At 41.4% G+C, this 21,179-nt stretch overlaps 1 protein-coding gene across 1 annotated transcript; it reads right to left on the bottom strand.

Annotated features, from left to right (window-relative positions):
• Nucleotides 1-552: 552 nt before the first annotated feature.
• Nucleotides 553-20,075, bottom strand: RB195_021409 (uncharacterized protein; the record flags this gene model as incomplete). Its single annotated transcript, XM_064208133.1, has 34 exons — nt 553-600; nt 720-770; nt 1,907-1,971; nt 2,041-2,144; nt 2,905-3,005; nt 3,237-3,305; nt 4,209-4,316; nt 4,400-4,441; nt 4,505-4,582; nt 4,956-5,060; nt 5,161-5,235; nt 7,297-7,371; nt 8,226-8,300; nt 8,403-8,477; nt 8,580-8,654; nt 8,757-8,831; nt 10,877-10,951; nt 11,054-11,128; nt 11,231-11,305; nt 11,408-11,482; nt 11,585-11,674; nt 11,769-11,870; nt 11,974-12,072; nt 12,829-12,921; nt 12,983-13,069; nt 13,530-13,625; nt 14,090-14,218; nt 14,281-14,424; nt 14,503-14,625; nt 14,680-14,814; nt 18,015-18,077; nt 19,203-19,253; nt 19,532-19,597; nt 20,061-20,075. The coding sequence occupies 34 exons, from the start codon at nt 20,073-20,075 to the stop codon at nt 553-555; spliced, it is 2,814 nt and encodes a 937-aa protein (XP_064064014.1).
• Between the last annotated feature and the right edge of the window lie 1,104 nt (nt 20,076-21,179).

Below are 21,179 nucleotides of genomic sequence, written 5' to 3'. Positions count from 1 at the left end.
GATGATGCAAAATTTAAAGGTAACATTTTGGGGAATTTTTCGATGTTAGGCTAATTCCAGTGGCGGATACGGTCGTAGAAGCGGTTTTTTAAGCATGACAACGAGAATTCGAAACAAACATTACAAATTCAGAAGCCAAAGGCCAACAGACGCATCAGTGTACCCAACGACACAACTTCCTACATGTCACTCGTAGAATTATTCAAAAAATAAGTCGCTTAGAATAGATATAGATAGAAATAGATAGATTTCGTTACACATACGACCGTAAAGAGTTGCTCTGTCGAAAAAATTTCATCCGCATACCTTAAGTTTTATTTCTTTGGTCATTTGGGTGCAAAGAGTTGTCTTGTCGGGAAAAAAAAAACTTAAGCTCTGATGCATTTGAATTCTGTTATAGGTGGAATTTCAAGCGATGCTTTCTATTTCAATTGATAAATTTTGAATGATAATTGCAAACAATGTTCTAAGCCTTATCTTCCACTGAAGAGAGCAAAAACCGAAAATTTCCCCACAAGCCGCCTTTAATTCTGCAGCACGGTGAGATGGTGTTTATTTAGCACTGTTTCCGCTGGTTCCAATATTCTTAGTGGAACGACGCTAAAAAAAGAGGATTTAAAAAAATCAAATAAGTAGTTCCAGTAAAATATAGTGTCTTCAGTGCACAATTCTTAATAACAGCTATATGAAAAATGTGAAAAGTTGCATTCAGAGTTCACCCCAGATGGAACTGTACGGCGAATCGTGGCAGTGTTCTGATTCCCTTGCACCTATAAATATGCTATCATTCGTAACTTATTCAAAACATTCATTTTATTCTTATTTTAAGACTTAATGACATTATGGAATAAAAATAGATCTTTTTCTAATTAGACGTTGTGTAAGTATATGACAAAAAATTTGAAAAATTCTACATTATTCTCCGGATGTATATTAGAGTGAAAACGACATCAAACGCGATGCAGTTGCGGAAGGGACTGCGTTCGAATCGGTACGATGGAGCGTAGCGGTTAGGATCAAGTGAGGACTTTTCCTACAACAGTTCATTGCTGCAGTTCTCGATATTCCCACCTAGATTCATGTGCACCGTGCTTCATGTCGTTTTGACCTAACTATACAGCGATCGTACTTATGACTCCTGAAACGACACCTTGAGCTAACGATACAATTGCTCTATTTAGTGATAAATTGATATGGGTATTCCAGCACGTGAACATGTCATTAGTGTTCAAAAATTTAAAGAAAAAAAAAACTCTTTTTGAGAGGTTGTATTGAAAATGGTGGTTTACGTGTAGATGTTTACAACCGTGTGACGGTATGTGACAGTTTTTTTTGTTGTAATTTTACATTGAAATGTGAGTTTTTCGATGCTAAATTAATGTCATGGGAGGTTATTGTTTTTTTTTAGCATTAATTATTAACTGAATTAAAAACATCTGAAGCTTCTCTATGATTCTTTAGTGCAAAAACGAAAGCTTTTAGCATGAGTGATAAAAACTACAGGGTTGAACAAATATTCTTCTGTAACCAGCGTATTCTTAGTGGCTTCCGTCAATCTATTCCCCTCTGTCTGATTCGATTTCCAATGAAAATATCGTAAATCAGGATAGAATACAGGATATATGAAATGAAATCTTCCAAACATTTCCCTATACAAAATGTGAGACATAGAAATGCTTAACGCTGAACGAGAATCTTTTTGAAATTTTAATTTTAAAAACTTTGAATAAAAAATTTTAGTATCTTCACCTGTGCCCTTACGATTCCCTCATAAACAATAACGTTTTGCGCTCTTTTGTGCTAAATTACGATAATTTAATAATTTGATACGATAATCTGGTTACATATTAAATCCTTAAAAAAACAAGCAAGAATAAATGTATATTAAAATTCAGCTAGAACTAACCGTAGGACTGGGTTCCGGAGTAATTCCTCTGCTTCTCAAAAATTCGCAAGACTGACGGTACATGTCTAAAAATCTATATGAACATATGCATAGGATAAATTGAAAAAGACTTGTAGAAGGAAGAAAAAATTGACCTTCCTGGTGTGATGAGGTTGGTTGGTCTTGGTTACACAAAAGACTATGCGCAGATCCGTGACGTCCCAGCTGCTGAGTTGCACGAGAAGATGATGGACCAACGCTGAAAGTATCATTTCACGTTAATCACATCGCTTAGAATGACATTTTTAGAAAATGGTAAGAAAAAATTCGTAAATATATCCCAATAAAGATATGCTATGTAGTAAATCCCACAACTTCTTGACAGCTTATTAATCACAGCATATAAATTCCCAAAAATCAAAGCATACAAAAAGTCTACATATGAATTTGCGCAATTAGATACGATTGGATTTGATTGGGCGGATGTAGCGCAGTTGGTAAGAGGTTCGGCTGTTAAGGCGTGATCGATAGCTCGAAACCGTCCCAGAGCCAACTAACCCTTTCACCTCGCTGAGGTCAATCTCCTACAAGGTTTCGGATTGGTTGGGAGGATAAAAACTGGATGGAGCTATCGTATCGCACCCACAATTCATTGCAAGGCTACACACGCGTTCATAAACCTCAAACGATTCTGAGTTGAAATCGATAGCGTAGGCGTATTCGCATAGGGACCATTGATCAACGGTGTGCATTTTGTTTTTCTTTTAGATTTCATGCTTGACAGGAAAGGAAATGTATTAAGTGATTATTGATTTATTTATTACTTTCGAATTCTTTATAACGCGGCAAAAGAATACGTGTATTGTTGCCCATTGTAGTATAGGGTCCCATAAACTTTCGTGTCCGTTGTCAATTCAATTTACGAACGAAAAAAAGGGTCCACGAGCAGATGAGCAAGAATAATCAAGTACAGACTTTTTCGCAAATGTTTTATAAGTGTTTTAAAAAACCGGACATACTTCGAAACATCAGAAACCAAGGCAGAAGGAGCACGAGTATGCGTATGCGTAGAAGTTGCCGGCTGTAAAGCTCCCGGATCACCGCTGGATAAGGATGAAACCTAAGTCAATGTATGATTAGCTGTGTATTTGAAGTAAATGATCTATTACGAACTGCAACTTTATTTAGTTCACACGTGAAAATAATACTATTTTAATAATATTTTGAGGATCTCTGAGGAGTGAATGAGACTTTGTTTCGCCTTATTCCTCGTCTCCTTCCAAAATAAACAAACAAACAAGAAGGAGCCCCGAATTTCTTTCACCTTCTGTACTAAACTTTATTAACTTACCAGATCTGCCAGATTCGACGATGTTTGAATAGATTCTGCTGGGAAGAGCAGTTTGAAATCCATAGGTTTCTGCAAAAAGAGAAATTTGTCGAAAGTGACGTCAACATGTAACAACTGTTCAAGGATTCCTATCATGTAGGCGACTTCCGACGACCTTCACGGTCACCTCGGGTTGCTCACTGGACTCTTTAATCCTATTAACAATTGTGTAGAGACAACAGAACATAATAACTACAGCTAATGAACAGCTCCCTAGAACGAAGAAATTAAGGATAAAAATAAAGGGAAACTATAGGATTGGCACTTCATGTTCAAAGCAGAACACTTGTATCGCCTATCTTACGATTATCTGGTGAATTATAGTGCTATCAAAGCGAAATGAAGCACGTACGCAATTGCGTACGCGGATCCCCTCGAGGCGCTTCGGTGGAGCGTAGCGGCTAGGAGCGTGGTGAAACTCTTCCTGGCACCACCCAGTTGGGGCCGCTGAAGTTTGCAGCGATCCCGACTCGGTTCTAACTGCTGCCTCCACCGCGGCATTTCGAGCGCGTACGCAAATGCACTGCAACTACACTCGTGATTCATGTCGTTTTGACTCGACTATATTTCACTACATGACTCTAAAGTAGCGTCAAAACGATATGATGCTCGGTGCAGTTGCGTACGCAGCTGCCCTGGAAGCGGTGAGGTCGAGCGCACTTGTTGTGAACCAGGTGGGATCATTGCTAGCAGCACTCATCACTGCACTTCGCGATGGTCTCACCTCGATCGCAACCGCTAGCTTCACCGCGCCGCTTCGAGCGCAGCCGCGCACGCAACTGCGGCGAAGATTTTCACGTCGTTTTGACCTGATTATACTTCGCTATTTCATACGGTAAACGACTGCTAAAATCTATAGGCACAACAAAAACTTACGAAGCGATTTAGAATTAAGAAAAATAAAAAATAAAGAAAGATTAAAGTTCAGCTCACCAATTCATAGAATTCAGTATTACATTTAATGCACATAGCAAACAGAGGCTTTTCCAGTGCGTTCATTACTGGTGCCCCAGTCAACTGCTGTAGACACTGATATTCCGGCTGGAAAGTCAGGAAATAACTCCTTCGGAAGAAGGACAAACTGCCTAGTAATAATCCCAATTAGTATTAAAAAATCAACTCACTGCGCTCAAATTTGCGTTCGGTGGCGGCGCATGTCCATGCGTCTGTAGTGCAAAATATACAAATTTTTATGGAATAAGCTTTAAGAATTTCTGGGTCCAACTTACAGGAGCACTAGCGGTAGCTGCAGGCCTAGTAACGATAGGACGTTTCGGCAAAGGCTTTGGCAAAGGCTGCGGAGCACTCTAAAAATAGCTAACATTATCGTAACTGATGCAAATTTCCAATTTCTGAAAGACTCTATGCGGATTTTCATCAATTTCAACTAATCGATTTACGTGCACAAGTTACAGCCAGAAAAGCGTCGAAAATAATTGGAAGATAAAACAAAATGATTGATATCGTAGGGCATATTAAATTGTGGTATTATATTAAATTGTAATTCAGTGGTGAAGACTTGGAATGGATTTCCATTAGCACAGATTAATTCTTCGAAGTAATAAAAATCCAGTTTTCAAATGTGATTTTTAGGATTTATGTATGTGTAGAACCTGCAGTACATGTTGTTGCTACTTCAGAACATGGTTTATCTCAACTGAGTCAATAAGTTCAACCCACTGGACTCGTGGCTGTATTCTTGACACAAGTACGAGTATTAGAGCCCGTGATAGTACTTTGAGGTGAAGGATTGGCTCTAACAGGAGCTGAAGCCTGCATATTCATCTGAAATCAAAGATGTACTTCATTATGGTTATTAGGTGGTGAACATACTGCTGCCAAAATTTTAGCCGACATTATTTACCAGTATCAAAATTCAACTAACCTGTGGAGTACCTGGAACTACACCGGGCCTTACAACAGCGCCCTGAGGAGCGTGGATGTTAGAAGGAACATTCACCTGAAATCCAAGGTGTACTTCGCTATTATTGCTGAGTAGTGAAGCAAATGTGCTCTCCGAATTTCAGCTGACATATTTCAGTGTCCTCCACAGCAGTTTACCGTACGTCGCAGAGGTACGTCCTCTGGCAGCCTTTCTCGAACCAAGAAGGAGTTTGACACATGCGACATCCCGATTTCTCGGAATTGAAAGCCTAGTTAAGAGTGAACCACTGCCAAGATTCACCACCGTCTTGGCAGAATGTCGCAAGGTGGGTCCTTGGTCCATATAGGTTGGACGACGACCTCTGGTGAAAGCTAAGCTTGTCATGGCATGGTTGCTTAATTTGGGGAAAGTCCTTTTGCCACTCCATCATGTCCACTGCATCAGTACTCTGCACACTTGGCCCTAGAGCGACGTTTGAGAGATCATCGACGGCGCACTCGTCATTCGCATAGAAAAGGTTCTGTCGCAAAATGTAGGCGGTGTTGGTTTTGATTTCTTAGCACGATGGAAAAGAACATCTGCCATCGGCAATGAAGGTGGAAAGAAGTCGTATACGACAATTTCACACTTGACGGCTCCTTGTCCCAAGGTGACTGTCACATCAAAGAGGGCCCAAACGTGGACTACGACCTGCTCAGAGGACTGCGAGACTGTGCAGAACGTCCCTCGAAGCCGCGCTCGACAAATTTGGGCTGAATTTCGAAGGCCACTAAGGAATTGTTGGAAAGAAGGACCTTGACGCTTGATCCGAACGCACATTGAGCGGTCAGATGCAAACAGCTCCAGAAAGGCCTTGCATGAGGATCTTTCGAAATACAGGTAAGAGTGTATTCTGGAAGCAGCACAAAGGAGGACAAGTCTAAGGAAATGTCGCAGAACCTCTGCAAATGTAACATTCCGTTAACAGCCTTGCTAAGCGAAGGCGAGATCCGCACCTCTTCGAGGGACTGGATTCATTACGCTGGATGAAGGTCAACCTCAACAACAAGCTGGATCCCGTCACGGGATCAGCTCCACGGACTACATCTTGAACGTATCGAGGGTAATAGATGTTTTCCCCGAATACCGTCTTGTTCTAACCTTCATCGACCATTAGAAAGCCTTCGATAGCGTATTAACGAATGTAATAGTGTCAGTGCTGGTCGGTCAAGGTGTGGAGGCGTCGTATGTAAGGACACAAGCCAATTGCTACGATCAGTGCACCAATAAGATACAGCCCATCACCGAAGCTATTTACCGCCTGCATTGCAATGGATAATGAAGTCACTTTCTTGGAAAAACAGAGGCATACGAGTTGACAAAAGATTTTTTTCCATTTTTTTTTCGGGAAATTTTTTAAAAAAAAAAAAAAAAAAAAAAAAAAAAAAATTAAAAAAGAAAAAAAAGGAAAAAAAAAAATAAAAAAAAAAAAAACAAAAAAAAATTTTATAAAATTTTTAAAAAAAAATTAAAAAAAAAAAAAAAAAAAAAAAAAAAAAAAAAAAAAAAAAAAAAAAAAAAAAAAAAAAAAAAAAAGCTCCGTCCCCATTTGTCCGCCCCGACATTTCTTCCAACGCTCTCTTACGCAGCGAAGACATGGGCAGACATCGCTCTCACCTGTGGGAAGTTACTTTCTACAGAGCCTTTGAGAGAGATGTCTTCTAAAGTTCAACCGGCGCACGTGACATCTAGCCGGTCTTCGCAGCTCTCTCAGCGACTTGAGACCACTTGAGAACTTCTCCCGTCTTTGCATATCAGCGGAACACATGGCAAAAGTAAATCGTAGATGGAGCAGCCACATTTTGAGAATAATCGACGATAGATAGACTAAAAAAGTGCTAGAGTGAATGCCAAGAGATGTTAAACGCCCTCAAGCGAGGCCGCCATCGAGATGAGGTGATGTGCTCGCTGCAAGGATGGACCAGCAGCAAGCTCAGCTGGGTACAGTTTAAGGACGTCACTCACGAAACTTGAGAACACCTTGGAAAACGATGGCGAGAGAAAGAAACAATTGGAAAAGATGCTGGGATCTACAAGTCCAGTGAAGATGTATCATCTAATTAGCTAAGTATCTTTCAGTGTAAGAATTCAACTAACCTGCGGAGTACCTGGGACTACAACGGGCTTTCCAACAGCGCCTTGAAGACCGTGGACTTTAGGAGAAACATTCCTCTGAAATCAAGATGTTTTTTTTTACTATCTTAAATGGATGGGAAGCAATTTTTCTGTCACAATTCCTGCCGATAATATTTCCTAATCTGCGGATCCCTCAGAAGATAGATCAGAACTTGTTAGTTCCGAAGCTACATGGCGCATCCACAAGACGCGGATAGAGAGCTAACCACGGAATAAAAGGGACCTTGTACCCTCACCGGAACGCAGATGAATTCAGAAGGAGGACTCTGTTTCTGCAGAGCCATTATTGACTGGTCTGATGAAGAATCAGCAATCAAAGGAATGCGCGGTATAAGGAAAGTATTTTGGAGTCGCTTCCAACAAATACATGAAGAAACTTTATGAGTTATATAGCAGGTTTACGGCCAAAATTTCTTCATTCTACAACAATATGACAACCGAAGAGAAAAAAAGCCTTGACTAGGGCTTTGACAGGGTGAAATAATTTCATCGAAAATATTTAGTACGGCGGGAATCGAAGCTCAGCCCCACGTAAACGATCGAAGATCAGAGAGGCTGCCACATATGCCAGGGAGAAAAAAATTAGGAGATGGGACACGTAATGTATTTCAACAACAATCGCTGGACCTAAGCTGTGAGCGACTGGATACTAGGCGACATGAAATACACTACAGGCAGACTGCCCATTCGATGCTCAAACCTTTCCACGAAGGCCTTTAAAGTAAGATTTAATGCTGTTTCTGTCGTTCTCAAGTAAAGAAGCTACTGGCCAATCCTTGCGCGCAATCGGAACAAATGGAAGTATTACTGGTGCTCACTCGAGCGAATCCATGAACAACAGGAGCACATGTGGTACAGGTGATTATTTTGTGTGCTAAAGTTGAACTAACCTGTGGAGTAGCCGGAAGCGAACCAGACCTTACAAGAGCGCTTTGTGGAGCGTGGATGTTAGATGGACCACTCATCTGAAATCCAATGTGTACTCCACTACGTTTAATAAATGGTGAAGCAAATGTTATGGCGGAATTTCAGCCGATATTATTTTCCAGTAGTGAAATTAAACTAACCTGTGGAGAGGCTGGAACTGCACCGGGCCTTGCAACAGTGGCTTGAGGAGCGTGGATGTTACGAGGCACATTCATCTAAAATCCAGTATTTGCTCCACGACGTTTAATAAATGGTGGAGCGAATGTGCTATCAGAAATTCAGTCGATATTGTTTTCCAGTGTCAAAATTTAACTAACCTGTGTAGTACCTGGAACTGCACTGGGCCTTACAGTTGCGCCTTGAGGAGCGTGGATGTTAGGAGGAACATTCATCTAAAATCCAGTATTTGCTCCACGACGTTTAATAAATGGTGGAGCGAATGTGCTATCAGAAATTCAGTCGATATTGTTTTCCAGTGTCAAAATTTAACTAACCTGTGTAGTACCTGGAACTGTACTGGGCCTTACAGCAGCGCCTTGAGGAGCGTGGATGTTAGGAGGAACATTCATCTGAAATTCAAGATGTACTTCACTGTCATGCTATGTAATAAAGCGCTTGATTCGTGTGTGTATGTGTCATGAAAATAATTGACAAATTATTCCATTACCAGGAACCGAACCAGGGCCACCCACCTTTCAAGCGACTATCCAACCACTGAGCCACTATCATTAATTTTACGGTAATCTATGAAGAGGGATGATAAGGCAAGTTACTCAAATCTATTTGTTAAGAAGAACATATAAACCTTCATGAGTATGTTCACCTCCAATTTTACAAAGAAGAAAAAATTATTAGTTCTTAGATTATACCATAGGCTAAATCAGTAGAAGTGACTAGACTGTACAGGCTTGGTGAGAGATTCTGTTTAGAGCATTCATATATCGCAAACTTATCGTATTCTCTTTGCCAAAATTTTCTTCTGAGATTTTTCAAAGATGAAATACCCTTTTCTTCGAGGATCCTGTGCTAAGAAATAGTGATTTATAATTATTGTCTAGCCATTATCTTTTTATTATGACTTTTTCTGCAAGTTTTTCCTATATAACGTATTTAAGAAGGCCATTTACGTTGTTAAATTTTGTTGCAGGAAAATAGCTAGTCTTCTTAAGATTCCAACTTAAAAACAACATAAAGAATCAAATGTGAAAGTTTGTTACACGTCTAATCATAGCATCAGACTAGATCCTTGCCTTACTTCTTTTTGAATGTTTTCGTCTTTAACAGCATTTGTACACATAGTTGCTTTTTTTCCTTGGCAACACTTTCTATTATCATCCATTTAAATGATTTTTATTAGTTTGTTGTATTTCTCGTTCTTTACTATGTGTTTGTGTTGTTTTTAAAGAATTACAAGGTTTTTATTGCTCCGGTCTTTTATGCGGTTGTAAAAAAAAACCGCGCAGACTAAACGCAGAACAAACTTTTGCCTTCAATACTTTTTTTACGTCGTGCTTAAGTTAGAATCCTGAACATCTTGAAGTGTTTCTGCCATTAAGTGGCTAGACAGAGCGGGAGGCGAAAGTTAAGCGCGTTGGCGCCGGAAGGCAGTGGAACGAGTCCCACTTGTCGGGTAGATAGAAAGTGGAGTAGTGTGGTAGGACGAGTCTCACGACGTTAGATGAGCGCTTTGAGGTCAAAAGAGGAGTGAGGCGGGACCCACAATGTCGAAGCGGTATGCGCCGGAAAGCAGAAAGATGGGGGACGGGTCCGTTTGAGTCGAACTGGTGCACGACCGCAAGAAAGCAGAAGGATGGTGTGGGTCGGGTCCGACGGCGCCAGAAGACAGTAGAACAAGTCCTGTGCGTTAGGTAGATGCGCCGGTAGCGAAGAAGAGAAAAATGGGATGCGATCCGATGGCGCCAGCGGGCATAGGGGTGGGTTGAGACGGGTCCTACAGAGTCAAACAGATGCGGCGGCGTCAGAAGGCAGGAAGACGAGGTAGAACGGGTGGCTTGCATCGCGTTCCACCAAAATGTACTCCTCCTTATGTCCACTTCTTTGTGCGTTATCCTCATCATGTTTGCCAGATGATTTGCTCAGAAATTAGATACACGCATACAGACAACCGCTTTAATAGGAGCCAGCTGATCCTTAGTGTTACCAGCATGATGATGACGTCCACGTCATTCAGTCTCATCATACCATTCCTCATTCATTATTTTAATTGTTGAGAGGAAGACGAGAAGAACTCCGAAACTGTCGCAGTTTTAAAGGAATATAAATGTGAAAGGAAATCTTAGTACTCTTAAAACGTAGTACTGAGACGTTCAGCTAGAAAGCTGAAAAATCTTTTACAATGTTCATACTTATAAAAAAAGGGAAGAAATCCGCTGTTAAAAGCAAAAAAAAACATGTTTAGTTTCGTGGCAGAAATTTACCAAAAGTGACTCTGCTTTAAATTTTTAATTAGCCCTGAGGCGAACGAAGCGAGCACCAAAAGACATCTGAAAGTCCAGCGTCAGCCAGAAGTGAAGACTGCTCTTTAGAGGTGTTGGGCAAATGTTCTACCAGGATTTCAACCGATATTGTTGTTCAATGTGAAAATTAAACTAACCTGTGGAGCAACTGGAACTGTACCGGATCTTGCAACAACGCCTTGATGACCGTAAATGTTCGCTGGAACATCCATCTGAAATTCAAGATGTACTCCACTACGTTTAATAAGTGGTGACGCATATATACTTTCAGGATTTCAACCGATATTGTTATCCACTGTGAAAATTAAACTAACCTGTGTAGCACCTGAAACTTCAGCTGGCCTTGCAACAGCGGCTTGAGGTCCGTGGATGTTTGCAGGAACATCCATCTAAAATCCAAGCTGTTGTCCACTACGTTCAATAAATGGTGAAGCACATGTGCTGTTAGAATTTCAGCCGATATTATTTTCCAGTAGTGAAATTAAACTAACCTGTGGAGAGGCTGGAACTGCACCGGGCCTTGCAACAGTGGCTTGTGGAGCGTGGATGTTACGAGGCACATTCATCTAAAATCCAGTATTTGCTCCACGACGTTTAATAAATGGTGGAGCGAATGTGCTATCAGAAATCCAGCCGATATTGTTTTCCAGTGTCAAAATTTAACTAACCTGTGGAGTGCCTGGAACTGCACTGGGTCTTGCGACAGCCGCTTGAGGAGCGTGGATGTTGGGAGGAACATTCATCTAAAATTCAAGATGTGTTTCACTATCATTATTAGGTGGTGAAGCTGGTGTTCTGCCAGAATTTCAGCCGATTTTATCTACACGTGCTGGAATTAAACTAACCTGTGGAGTACCTGGAATTATACCGGGCCCTGTAAAAGCGCCTTGAGGGACGTGGATGTTAGGAGAAACGGAAGAGGATGTCATATTATTCTGAAATACAGCTATGTTGTAGGAAATATCGCTGTTATCTGGGCTGCCTAGAGGCTCCAGTCAAAATTCTTCGCCATAGTAGAACACGACTCACTGATGGATCTTCCGTAAACGGAACAAATCCACGATTTAGCGTATTCCCCAAAGTTGGATGTTGAAGGGTAGACATGGGTGGTGGGCGCGGTATTGGATTTTCCTGTAATTCAGGCTACGTGACACTAATATTCTTCCAGTTACAAGGTGAACATATTCTTTCAGTTTTCAGTAGAGGTATCATTGAGTGTAAAAAGGTAACTCACCATTGGTGTGTTGGCAAAGACAGGAGGACAAAAGTTTGCAATACCACCTAGAGGTGGTGGCGGTACGCTGAGATTAGGGAAAGGTGGTGTCATATTACCCTGGAATAAGTTCACATACGATACTGAAAATCTCTTCAAGACTACAACTCGGTTGAATATTTAGAACGTGCTGCGTTTCGCCACAGTGTGTCTTTCCAAGGAAACTATCCTAGGTAACTTAGGTGTCTACTCGGCAGAACACTCGCTTAAAGGCAGCGCATCACCAAACGGAATATGTTGGGTTTTTGTGGGCCAAAATGAGGCACGTGGAGTTGATTATGGAGTTTGAGCTTGACCCAGCTCAATTTCTCCTAATCGTCCTGAAAAACATTGTGGGAAACGGAAATTGTTCCTACGAGGTACGTGATAACGAATCACTCTTGTGCACGCTTCGCATCCATGAGCGAGCAGTCGAAAATCAATAACGTTGCATCAGCACCCTATTCAAGTAAAGCCAATGAAAAGTCTACTGAAGAAATCGGAACGCGAAAACGGGTGGGGCCTTCTAGGATATCCCGTGGGCATAAAGACCGTTCCCACTCCGTTTTCAGGACCGTTTTCAGGAGGATTAGGAGGAATTAAATGCGACCATGCTTATAGTCGTAACCTACATCTCGAACACTATATTTCTCAAGCTCAACATCACCAGTTTCGGGAAAGGGCGTCTTCAGTTTTGACCGCGAGTTCCCTACCAGCCATTAGCATGAAACACAAGGATTTAATTGAGAATAGTCAGGATTTTAATGTTGTATACAATCTAAAAGCCTCAGAAATACTGCACTGTGAACAATAGTTTTACTCCGGACTTTAACTGACCAGCAGATTCCCGGAATATGGAGAGAGAGAATAGTTTGGAGTAGCATTCAGAGGCGAAAGAGGAAGATTGAGAAGAGTTGAAGCCATATTGTTCTGGAATTCGGTTAACAGTACCATTACTAAGGGAACGAACATGTACTCATATTTTACTTACCATCGAATTATTGGTGATTCCAGGTGGGACAATGCCAAGCGCTGGATTCTGGACATTAAAGGGAGGCAAAGACGACAGCGGAGTAACCTAGAACGGAGTGACATATGGTACGGCTATTGGAATATGGATTTGAATTCTTTCCACAACCAGCTCGAACACCTTTAGAGTGAGGTTTCCTTTGAGCAAGTGCATGGGTATAATTCATGGGAAAAAGTTACTGTAATTGCCATAAATACTGGAGATTTGCAGCCCCTCAAATCTACTTTTTCTGGTTTTCAGCGATTCCAACAGTCTTTCAAATTTCAATTTCAAGTCCCTCAATAATGATGAGCAAAATCCTTGATCCTTCTATTTTTCCACCTTCGATTCATTTTCACCTTTTCAACGGTTTTCAGTTATGCCCATTTTTGCTGGAGATGGGCGGGGGACAAATCTCCATGCTTTTTGACTTTGACAAATCTCTATGCGTACGTGGAGGGAGGGGACAAATTTCCTTTTTTTTGAGGTAAAAGTAAACTTTTTCTAATATTGTCAACGTGGTACTCACCAATGGATTTGGGATGAAAGCAGACGAACTCGCTCCACTTCCCAGAATCGGGTTCTGGATGTTGGGAAAGGGTGAATTTGCCATGGGCGTAGTATTCTGAACCTCCAATATGTATGTGCTGATATTATTATCATTCTGTTACTACTACTGTTACTGTTATCATTACTAATACTATTACTGCTACTACTAAATTACTATTGAAAAAATTATTACTGTTGCCACTGCTATTATTACTATTATATTACTACTGCTATCATTAAAAATGTGGAGGTAGGTAAGGTGAATGTGACAGCGGATTACGCTGAATCTGCAAAACGGCATAGGCATAAGGGAATCTCAAATCTCCCTCATTTCTCCTCGTTCAGGTTTAGGTACTTTACTTGTTAATCTAAAAATTTCCTCAACACAACGGACTTCACAATTTGAGTTCGCACTTCTACAAACAATGTACAGAAGTTACGATTTGTAGCAGTCAAGAAGGGGAAATAAATGACATATTAATAATAATAGCAAAAAATATTAAAAGATGTTTCGGTAACAATGCAAAATTCAAAGCTTACTGGTGAAATTTCATCATCAGAAATAGGAGACCATAGTTCCCTATTTCTCAGGATACTCAGAAGATCAGGAGGCGAAGGTTTATCGTCTTCCAACTTAATTTCTTTTTCAACAGTAGTATCGTTGGGATGCTAAATAGTGAATGTTTTTGTTTTCTAACACGACGTCTTTGTGAAGTCAAACATCAACTCACCTGAAGTTCATCAGGACATGGACCAGGAGGAATATTATGTTTATCATTTACAGAAGGCTTTGCGTCGCGCAAAGAATCACTGGACAAAGATGCTTCCTTCTTAACTTCAGCCTTCACATGAACAGTGCTGCCATTTGACGTTTCCTGCAATAAATTTTTTTTTTGAAAGAAATCATATAACAATATGAAAATCTAATCCGTGGAAAAATCTGTGTTACTTACAGATGGAATGGAATTTTTGCTGTCAGCCGTAGGAGAATTCGCGATGATAAGTCGATCCGGAGGTGATGGTGTGACATTTTCTACGTCGATTATCAAACCACCATCATCCTCATGCATTTTGTTCTGAAATGTGAATGGTTCAGCTGAAATGAAGTGACAACATAGGATTACACTTACTGGTTTTTCCGGCTTAGCTTCACGAGGACGGTTGCCGCAAATGTCTTCTTGAGAAGCCTTGGTAGTATGGTGATCACCAGACAGTGGACCAGCCATCCCAGCTTCCATGCGGGTATTCACATCGTCCGATTTCTCCTACAATTTAGTTTTTTCGGTGAAACTCTGTCACAACACCAACACTTCTCACTAATTCAAAAAAAAGAAGAGTTTTGAGTTTGTGAGTATGGCAGTTAATAATTTAAAAAAGCCAAGAACTGACAAGCATTAATGTAAATAAATGTTATATATATATATATATATATATATATATATATATGTTAATGGGCGGGTGTAGTGTAGCTGTTAGAGGCTACGCTTCCAACACAAGGTTCGAATCCGCCCTAATGCTCACCAAGCCTTTCATTCCTCCGGGGTCGACAAATTGGTACCAGACTTGTCTGGGAGGATAAAACACTGACTTGACACATCCGCTAGCCAACGCAAGTCATTGTATAAGCCAGTTACACGTTCGTTAACCTCAAATGATTCTGAATTGAAGTGAACGTGGGGGCGCATCCCAAGCGGATTGATTAACGCCAGAAACTTTATCCTTTATATATATATGTTAATATCGTCCTCTCTAGGCCTTAGCAATATATCCGTGTGCCATCTGCTGCATTGCAGGAGACACGCGTCAGAGGTTCACCTTTCATCAGTATCGGTAACTACACCAACTACTGCCGGCGATACTGATGAGAAGAAGGTACAGTCGGGTCAAAACGACATGAAACACGGACATTTGCGCAAGCGACTGCACTCAAAGCGGAGCGGTGGAGCGTAGCGGTTGGGATCTTGTAAGGATCCACGCTACCGCCACACACCTCTGCAGTTCGCCATGGTCCCACCTCGATTCCAACCGCTGTCTCCACCGCACCTCTTCCGAGCGCGGCCGCTTGCGCAGCGCTCCGTGCTTCATGTCGTTTTGACCCAACTATAGGAGGCTTCACGATATTTTTGAAAAGAAAAACAAAAACTTTGTTGAGGAATTTTTAGCAACGTCTTCAAGGTGCGCCTTTGTGCTACTGTTGGACCAGAGAGGATGCAAGCATCGTAGTGGAACTGTCCACCCAGCTAAGGTAACTGCTGAAGAGAAGTTAAGCTATGATAAACTCAATAAGCTTATGTCTAGTATACGCAGCCAGCAAGTGGTCATCGTCGGAATCGATGAGAAGAATCCAGCGAAGTACACGTCCGGTAACAGTTACCACCCTGTTAACACAGATGAACATAAGGGTCTCGTCACCGCTTCCACGTCCAAAGGAAATTATCGAGATTTCAGCTTACGTGGCAGTCATCACTACTAACGCCTGAAGGGAAGCGCAAAGTGAGAGCTCTCAAGCTCCAGCTCGACGTCCTACAATTACATCCTGCTGAGGAACACACCTCAGTCGGGGCTGCTCAAAAACCTTGAGCTGTCGGGGACGTCGCGTTAGACTCTGACCATCGTTCAGCTTCCCTCCGTGTGACAAGATACGGCTCCACAACAGAAACTGAGGAGTTTCTACCGTTGGTGAGGCGAACATATCAATTTAGAAGGATCACTTCAACGCCTTGCCCCATTTAGCTTCTCAAGCTCGAGCATAAATCGGCAATCGACGTGACAATGAGGAACCAGCAACCTCCAAGTCGGAGGTTCTGGTCTCTATTAAGAAGAAGAAGAACGGAAAGTCTGGTGGAGATGGCCGAATCAGCGCAAAAATCCTGAAATCCCTTCTTGGAATTGGTATCTGTTCAATATGGAGGCCTAAAGGATAGCTGACCCGCTGAAACACGCAATCATAGTTCCCCTCCACGAGAATTTGTCCATCACCGATCCTTGGAACTGTCGAGGAATCTTTTGCTTCGTGTTATGTACAGGACTTGGGGCGGTCCATCTTGGATCGGCTTTTCAAACCTTTCGAAGGAACAACGCACGCCGAACAAGCTGGCATTCGTCCTGACTGACCCACCATTGACCAGATAATCATGGTCAGGAGAGTGATCGAAAGCGAAAGTGGCAGCATAATTCGGATCTGACGCAGTTAGCTATTCCGGACATCGAAAGTGCGTTGGACTCTCCTCATCGAAGTCGTCGTGTCAATGCGCTTCTCCACGATGTAGTACCAGGAACTGTCATTCGCCTTCTTGATGACATGAACCGAGAACAACTGCTGCAGATCGAACACCAGTATGATGTACAGCATTGTTTAGAGTGATAACAGGAGTATGACAAGAGGTGGGAAATCCCTTCGTGTTCATTTTCGCCATTAGTGGCATCTCGCGAAGAACAATCGAACTATGCCCTGCCAATACGACTATAACACCCTCTAGACGTCCCTTGACCGTTCTCGATCAAGCTGACGATACTGTGTAATTCGGAGGAAGCACAAACTTCAACATATTGTCGATCTTGTCTCGAAGGTAGCTGCAGTCTATGGACTACGCCTGTGTCCTAATAAGTGTAAACAGATGTGGGTCTCAAGTGTAGGTGAAAAGCCGATCGCACTCGTGGATTCTGCTGAATGGGCTATATGCTAAACAACAGTAGCATCAAGGAATGTGAGGTAAATTTGAGCTGCGCTAAGGCCTGCTTTGCCTTCAAATCCTTGATCAAGCGTTTGTGGTCAACTCCCATCGCCCATGAAGTTATGCTGTGCATAACGTGTGCAGTTATGCGCAAACGGTTAAGTAGAAAGTGAATCGCATGAAAGCGAAGCTGTTAAGACAGCTGTTCCGCTACTTTTGGCCTAGGATTTGCCACAACGGAAGGTTTCACGCATAAGTGAGTATGCCGTACCGGTTGATGACGCTTGGAAAGCATCAATATCTAATACTGTTGTCGGAAGTGGCCATAAAAAATTGCTCTCGTTTCTCCAATCATATTATGAGAGAACCAACAACAACAGACTGCTTTGTTTAGAGAGTTATAAGGAATCTCCCGAGTTAGGGTTGACAGAAGCTATCTGGCCGAAAACGGAAGTTCTGGACTGAGACTGCTGAAAGAGAACTGAGGACGTTGGGCGTGGATAGGCAGTTTAGGCAAGAGCTCAGGTTCCCAGTGTATGGAAAAGTGATGAACGAATTCATTCTCTGCAAGTTTTTGCTGGAAAGGTTAACGCTTCACTCAAAGACGACACTCATCGGCAAAGATGGGGGGATTCGCGTCAGCCGATAATCTCATTAAGTCAAGTGATTAATATCGGCAATTACAATAGTAATACCGATAAACGACTGTCGTACTAATACTTGTTAGTAAAGTAATTCTCAAGAATTTTTCTGTACACTGCAGAATAAAGCGCAGTAATAAATAAATGTACCTCCTTGATGGTTACGTTACACTTTGGACAAACCAACGAAGCAGGATCGGTCATTCTGCGTCTCTGTAAATGTGCAACATTAACAAAAAGTGAGAATTAATCTTGGCAATTCCAGATTATTGGTACCGATCCACTTTACTGATTGAAAATTTTAAAACAGCGTTCATGGACCATCCTTAAACTCATGAGCTCAAACAACAGGAACATATCATTGTTCATGTGGTGTTAAAGGCATCACCCCACGAATCTGAGGTGGTGCAGATTTCAGGTGGAGTATTCGTATACGGGATGGGAGACTACGGAGAGGAAGGTTTTTTTCTCGTAAAAAACGGCCGGAAGATGCGGCGCCGCACAAGACTGGCGCGCTCCAATCGACCTCTTGTACAAATGGTGCGCCAAAACGAATGAAGCCGTATCTTCTGGGCCGTTTTTTACGGCAATTAGGAAGAAATGGACGAAATCACCCTCCTCTCCGTAGTCTCCCATCCTTTATACGAATACTCCACTTGAAATCTGCACCACCTCAGATTCGTGGGGTGATGCCTTTAAGCTATATTACTGGTCTTAGCATTTCTTTTTTTGGTCAAGAAATGTGTCATTGTCCTCAAATAATTCCAAATCCACAAAAAACTATTAGAAAGTATGTGATACTTGTTCTGAGTTCCAGTAGTACGCAATAAATAACAACAAGTACAAGAACGGATGAAGCTTGTGGTACCGTTCAAATTTTTGATCCTCACAAAATGAATTGGTATATGTTGGACCATTTGACCAGTAAGAAATGTTTATATCCTCAAGGATAATGAGGAATACATTATAGGAGTAATAACCATCCCATATTTCTAATCTAACAACCGCTACGTCCCAAATAAACAGAGGATCACTCCGCACTCAGGTGTAGCCAGCTGGCATAGAGGCCTCTATATCAAAGAAATGTTTCTCTGGATATCTAATTATGGATACGCGTGCTAATTCTTAGTACTTATAATCACAGTTTACACTGAATTTTTCGCTGACGGAGTCCGAAACACATCTAAAGAAGCAATTGAGGTAACAGCTTAACTCGATCTCTAACTCAATGGGACTTGTCTGCGCCTCAGTTTCTTTCACACCTATGACTACAGTATCTCAGAGAAAAACATTTCACAGTCTGTTTCCGTGCCTTAACATTGTAAAAGTTCAGCCTACCTTAGGAGATTCAGAATCGGTGCTCTCGTCCAAAGCGATATTCGACAGCTGCTGAAATAATAATTCTTTAAGAAATCAACGTTTCTACAACTGTTCCAGACTTCATTTATAGATCCCAGGATCAGGGATTTCATCATCAGATTATTAGGGATCGTTGTGTTTGTTTATATGTTTGAATTCTAACGACTAGTTAGTCCATATTGAAGAATGAGTGGAAAAGGAGGAAAAAAAAAAAACTAAAAGAGCAGAATATCTGGAAGAAGAACATTTTTCTAGGAGAATTTTCATTTTTCTATGGAGTAGATGAAGAATGGATAAATTCTTTTTACCTCGTGATATTCATGACCGCAACTTGGGCAGTGAAGAATCCGAGCAAATAATTTTTCATCAACAGGCTGTAAGAATAAAATATATGAAGGTTATAATACTACTAAAGTTGAAAAAGGAACAAAAGGCTCTATAGTACGCTATAAGAGTTCAATGTACACAATTTATCCGAGAAAAAAAAACCTACAGGAAGAATCTTTAGCACAAAAGATTGACATAACTTTGATCTATAATTTTCTATACATCATAAGAATGGTATTTATTTTGTTATTATTTTATTACTTTATTCAAGTGCACTGATTCCCACAAAACCGGCACCTGAGAAGGAAAAATCGTGGAAAATAAACCGAGAAGTAAAAACAACCGCTTAGAACTCGAACCAATGTTAATGTTTTGAAAAATGATCACGAAGACGATCGAATGTTTAAAAAAACTGCAGTTTCTCATATTCATTGCATTCTACTCCTTTTTAGTGTTATAAAGATCTTTCGAAAACCACACACAGTTTATATTATAAGGAATCTGACTCACCACCAATTCAGACATTTTGACAAAATCGATCAGAGTCGTAGTAAGTCGGAGCAAACGTTACTGAAAAAGTGAAATTGAAAAAAGAAAGCAGAAGAAGTCGCACTAAATGGAAATATGTGACAACACAACAAAATAGTGAAATGTTGGCTGGAGGTAGATCCTAAACACAGGTGCGATAGAGAGGAGCCGAACCCTCCTCAGGTGAAGGAGGTCTGGCTCATGAGCTGCAGCTCAAGTGATGAGGATCCCGCCGTCAACGGTCCAAAAGTGAGGATATCGGAGCTCCGGCTCTAACTATCGCATGTATGATCCTAAACTTTCGAGTGTCGAAGAAAATCCCGAACATTGAACAGAATCAATGATCAAGCGATTCTCCTTATACGATAATGACCTTCAATTACGAATTACCTCAAGTTACTGTACACGTGTGGTACCAAAACTCTTCTAACTCTGCCGGCTGGTATATTGAAGAAAGGCAAAACTCGGCAAAAACACATAGACGCTATGACAGCCTTTTAATTACGGTTGCATTTATGCTAGGTGGACCAGCCGCGATTTGTAACCCTATCCATAAAATCGTCGATTAAAGATAAATCTAGATTTACTTCCTATTAAGTGGAATAGATACATTCTTGAAAGCACAACGCTTCAATCCCAAAAGCTATGGTCCAACCGCAAAGAACACACGATGGGATTATCCGAACTCGTTCTTGGAAAGAAAAACCTTGATGGAAACATCCGTTATTAGTTCATCCTTAAGTTTCCATCAGCTTAAAGTATGGATAGGGAAAATCTGCGCACCATACCTAAAACGTTTGGTAAACGAGTAGCTACGACGCTTGCGTTACTTACTCACTTACTTACATTACTGCTAATGACAAACAGTTAAAAAAGGTTCACTAAACACTGACGCGAAATCGGGATTGAATTTTAGGCCTCATGGAGTTCCCCATCTAAGCCTCAATGCGAAGTGACGCCGAGGAGGACCAATAGCGAACCGCCCACTACGCCCACGCGTGCGGTCTTCGCGCGCTCCTCGACGGTCCTGATGAAGGCAGAACTGTCGAAGCTTTGAAACGACAAACTTTGATCGGTGTAACTCGTTAGGGATGTACCTCC

The sequence above is a fragment of the Necator americanus genome, chromosome X (assembly GCF_031761385.1).
Source record: "Necator americanus strain Aroian chromosome X, whole genome shotgun sequence".
NCBI lineage: Eukaryota > Metazoa > Nematoda > Chromadorea > Rhabditida > Ancylostomatidae > Necator > Necator americanus.
Note: the sequence above shows the minus strand (reverse complement) of the source record. Positions and strands in the feature narration are given on the sequence as shown.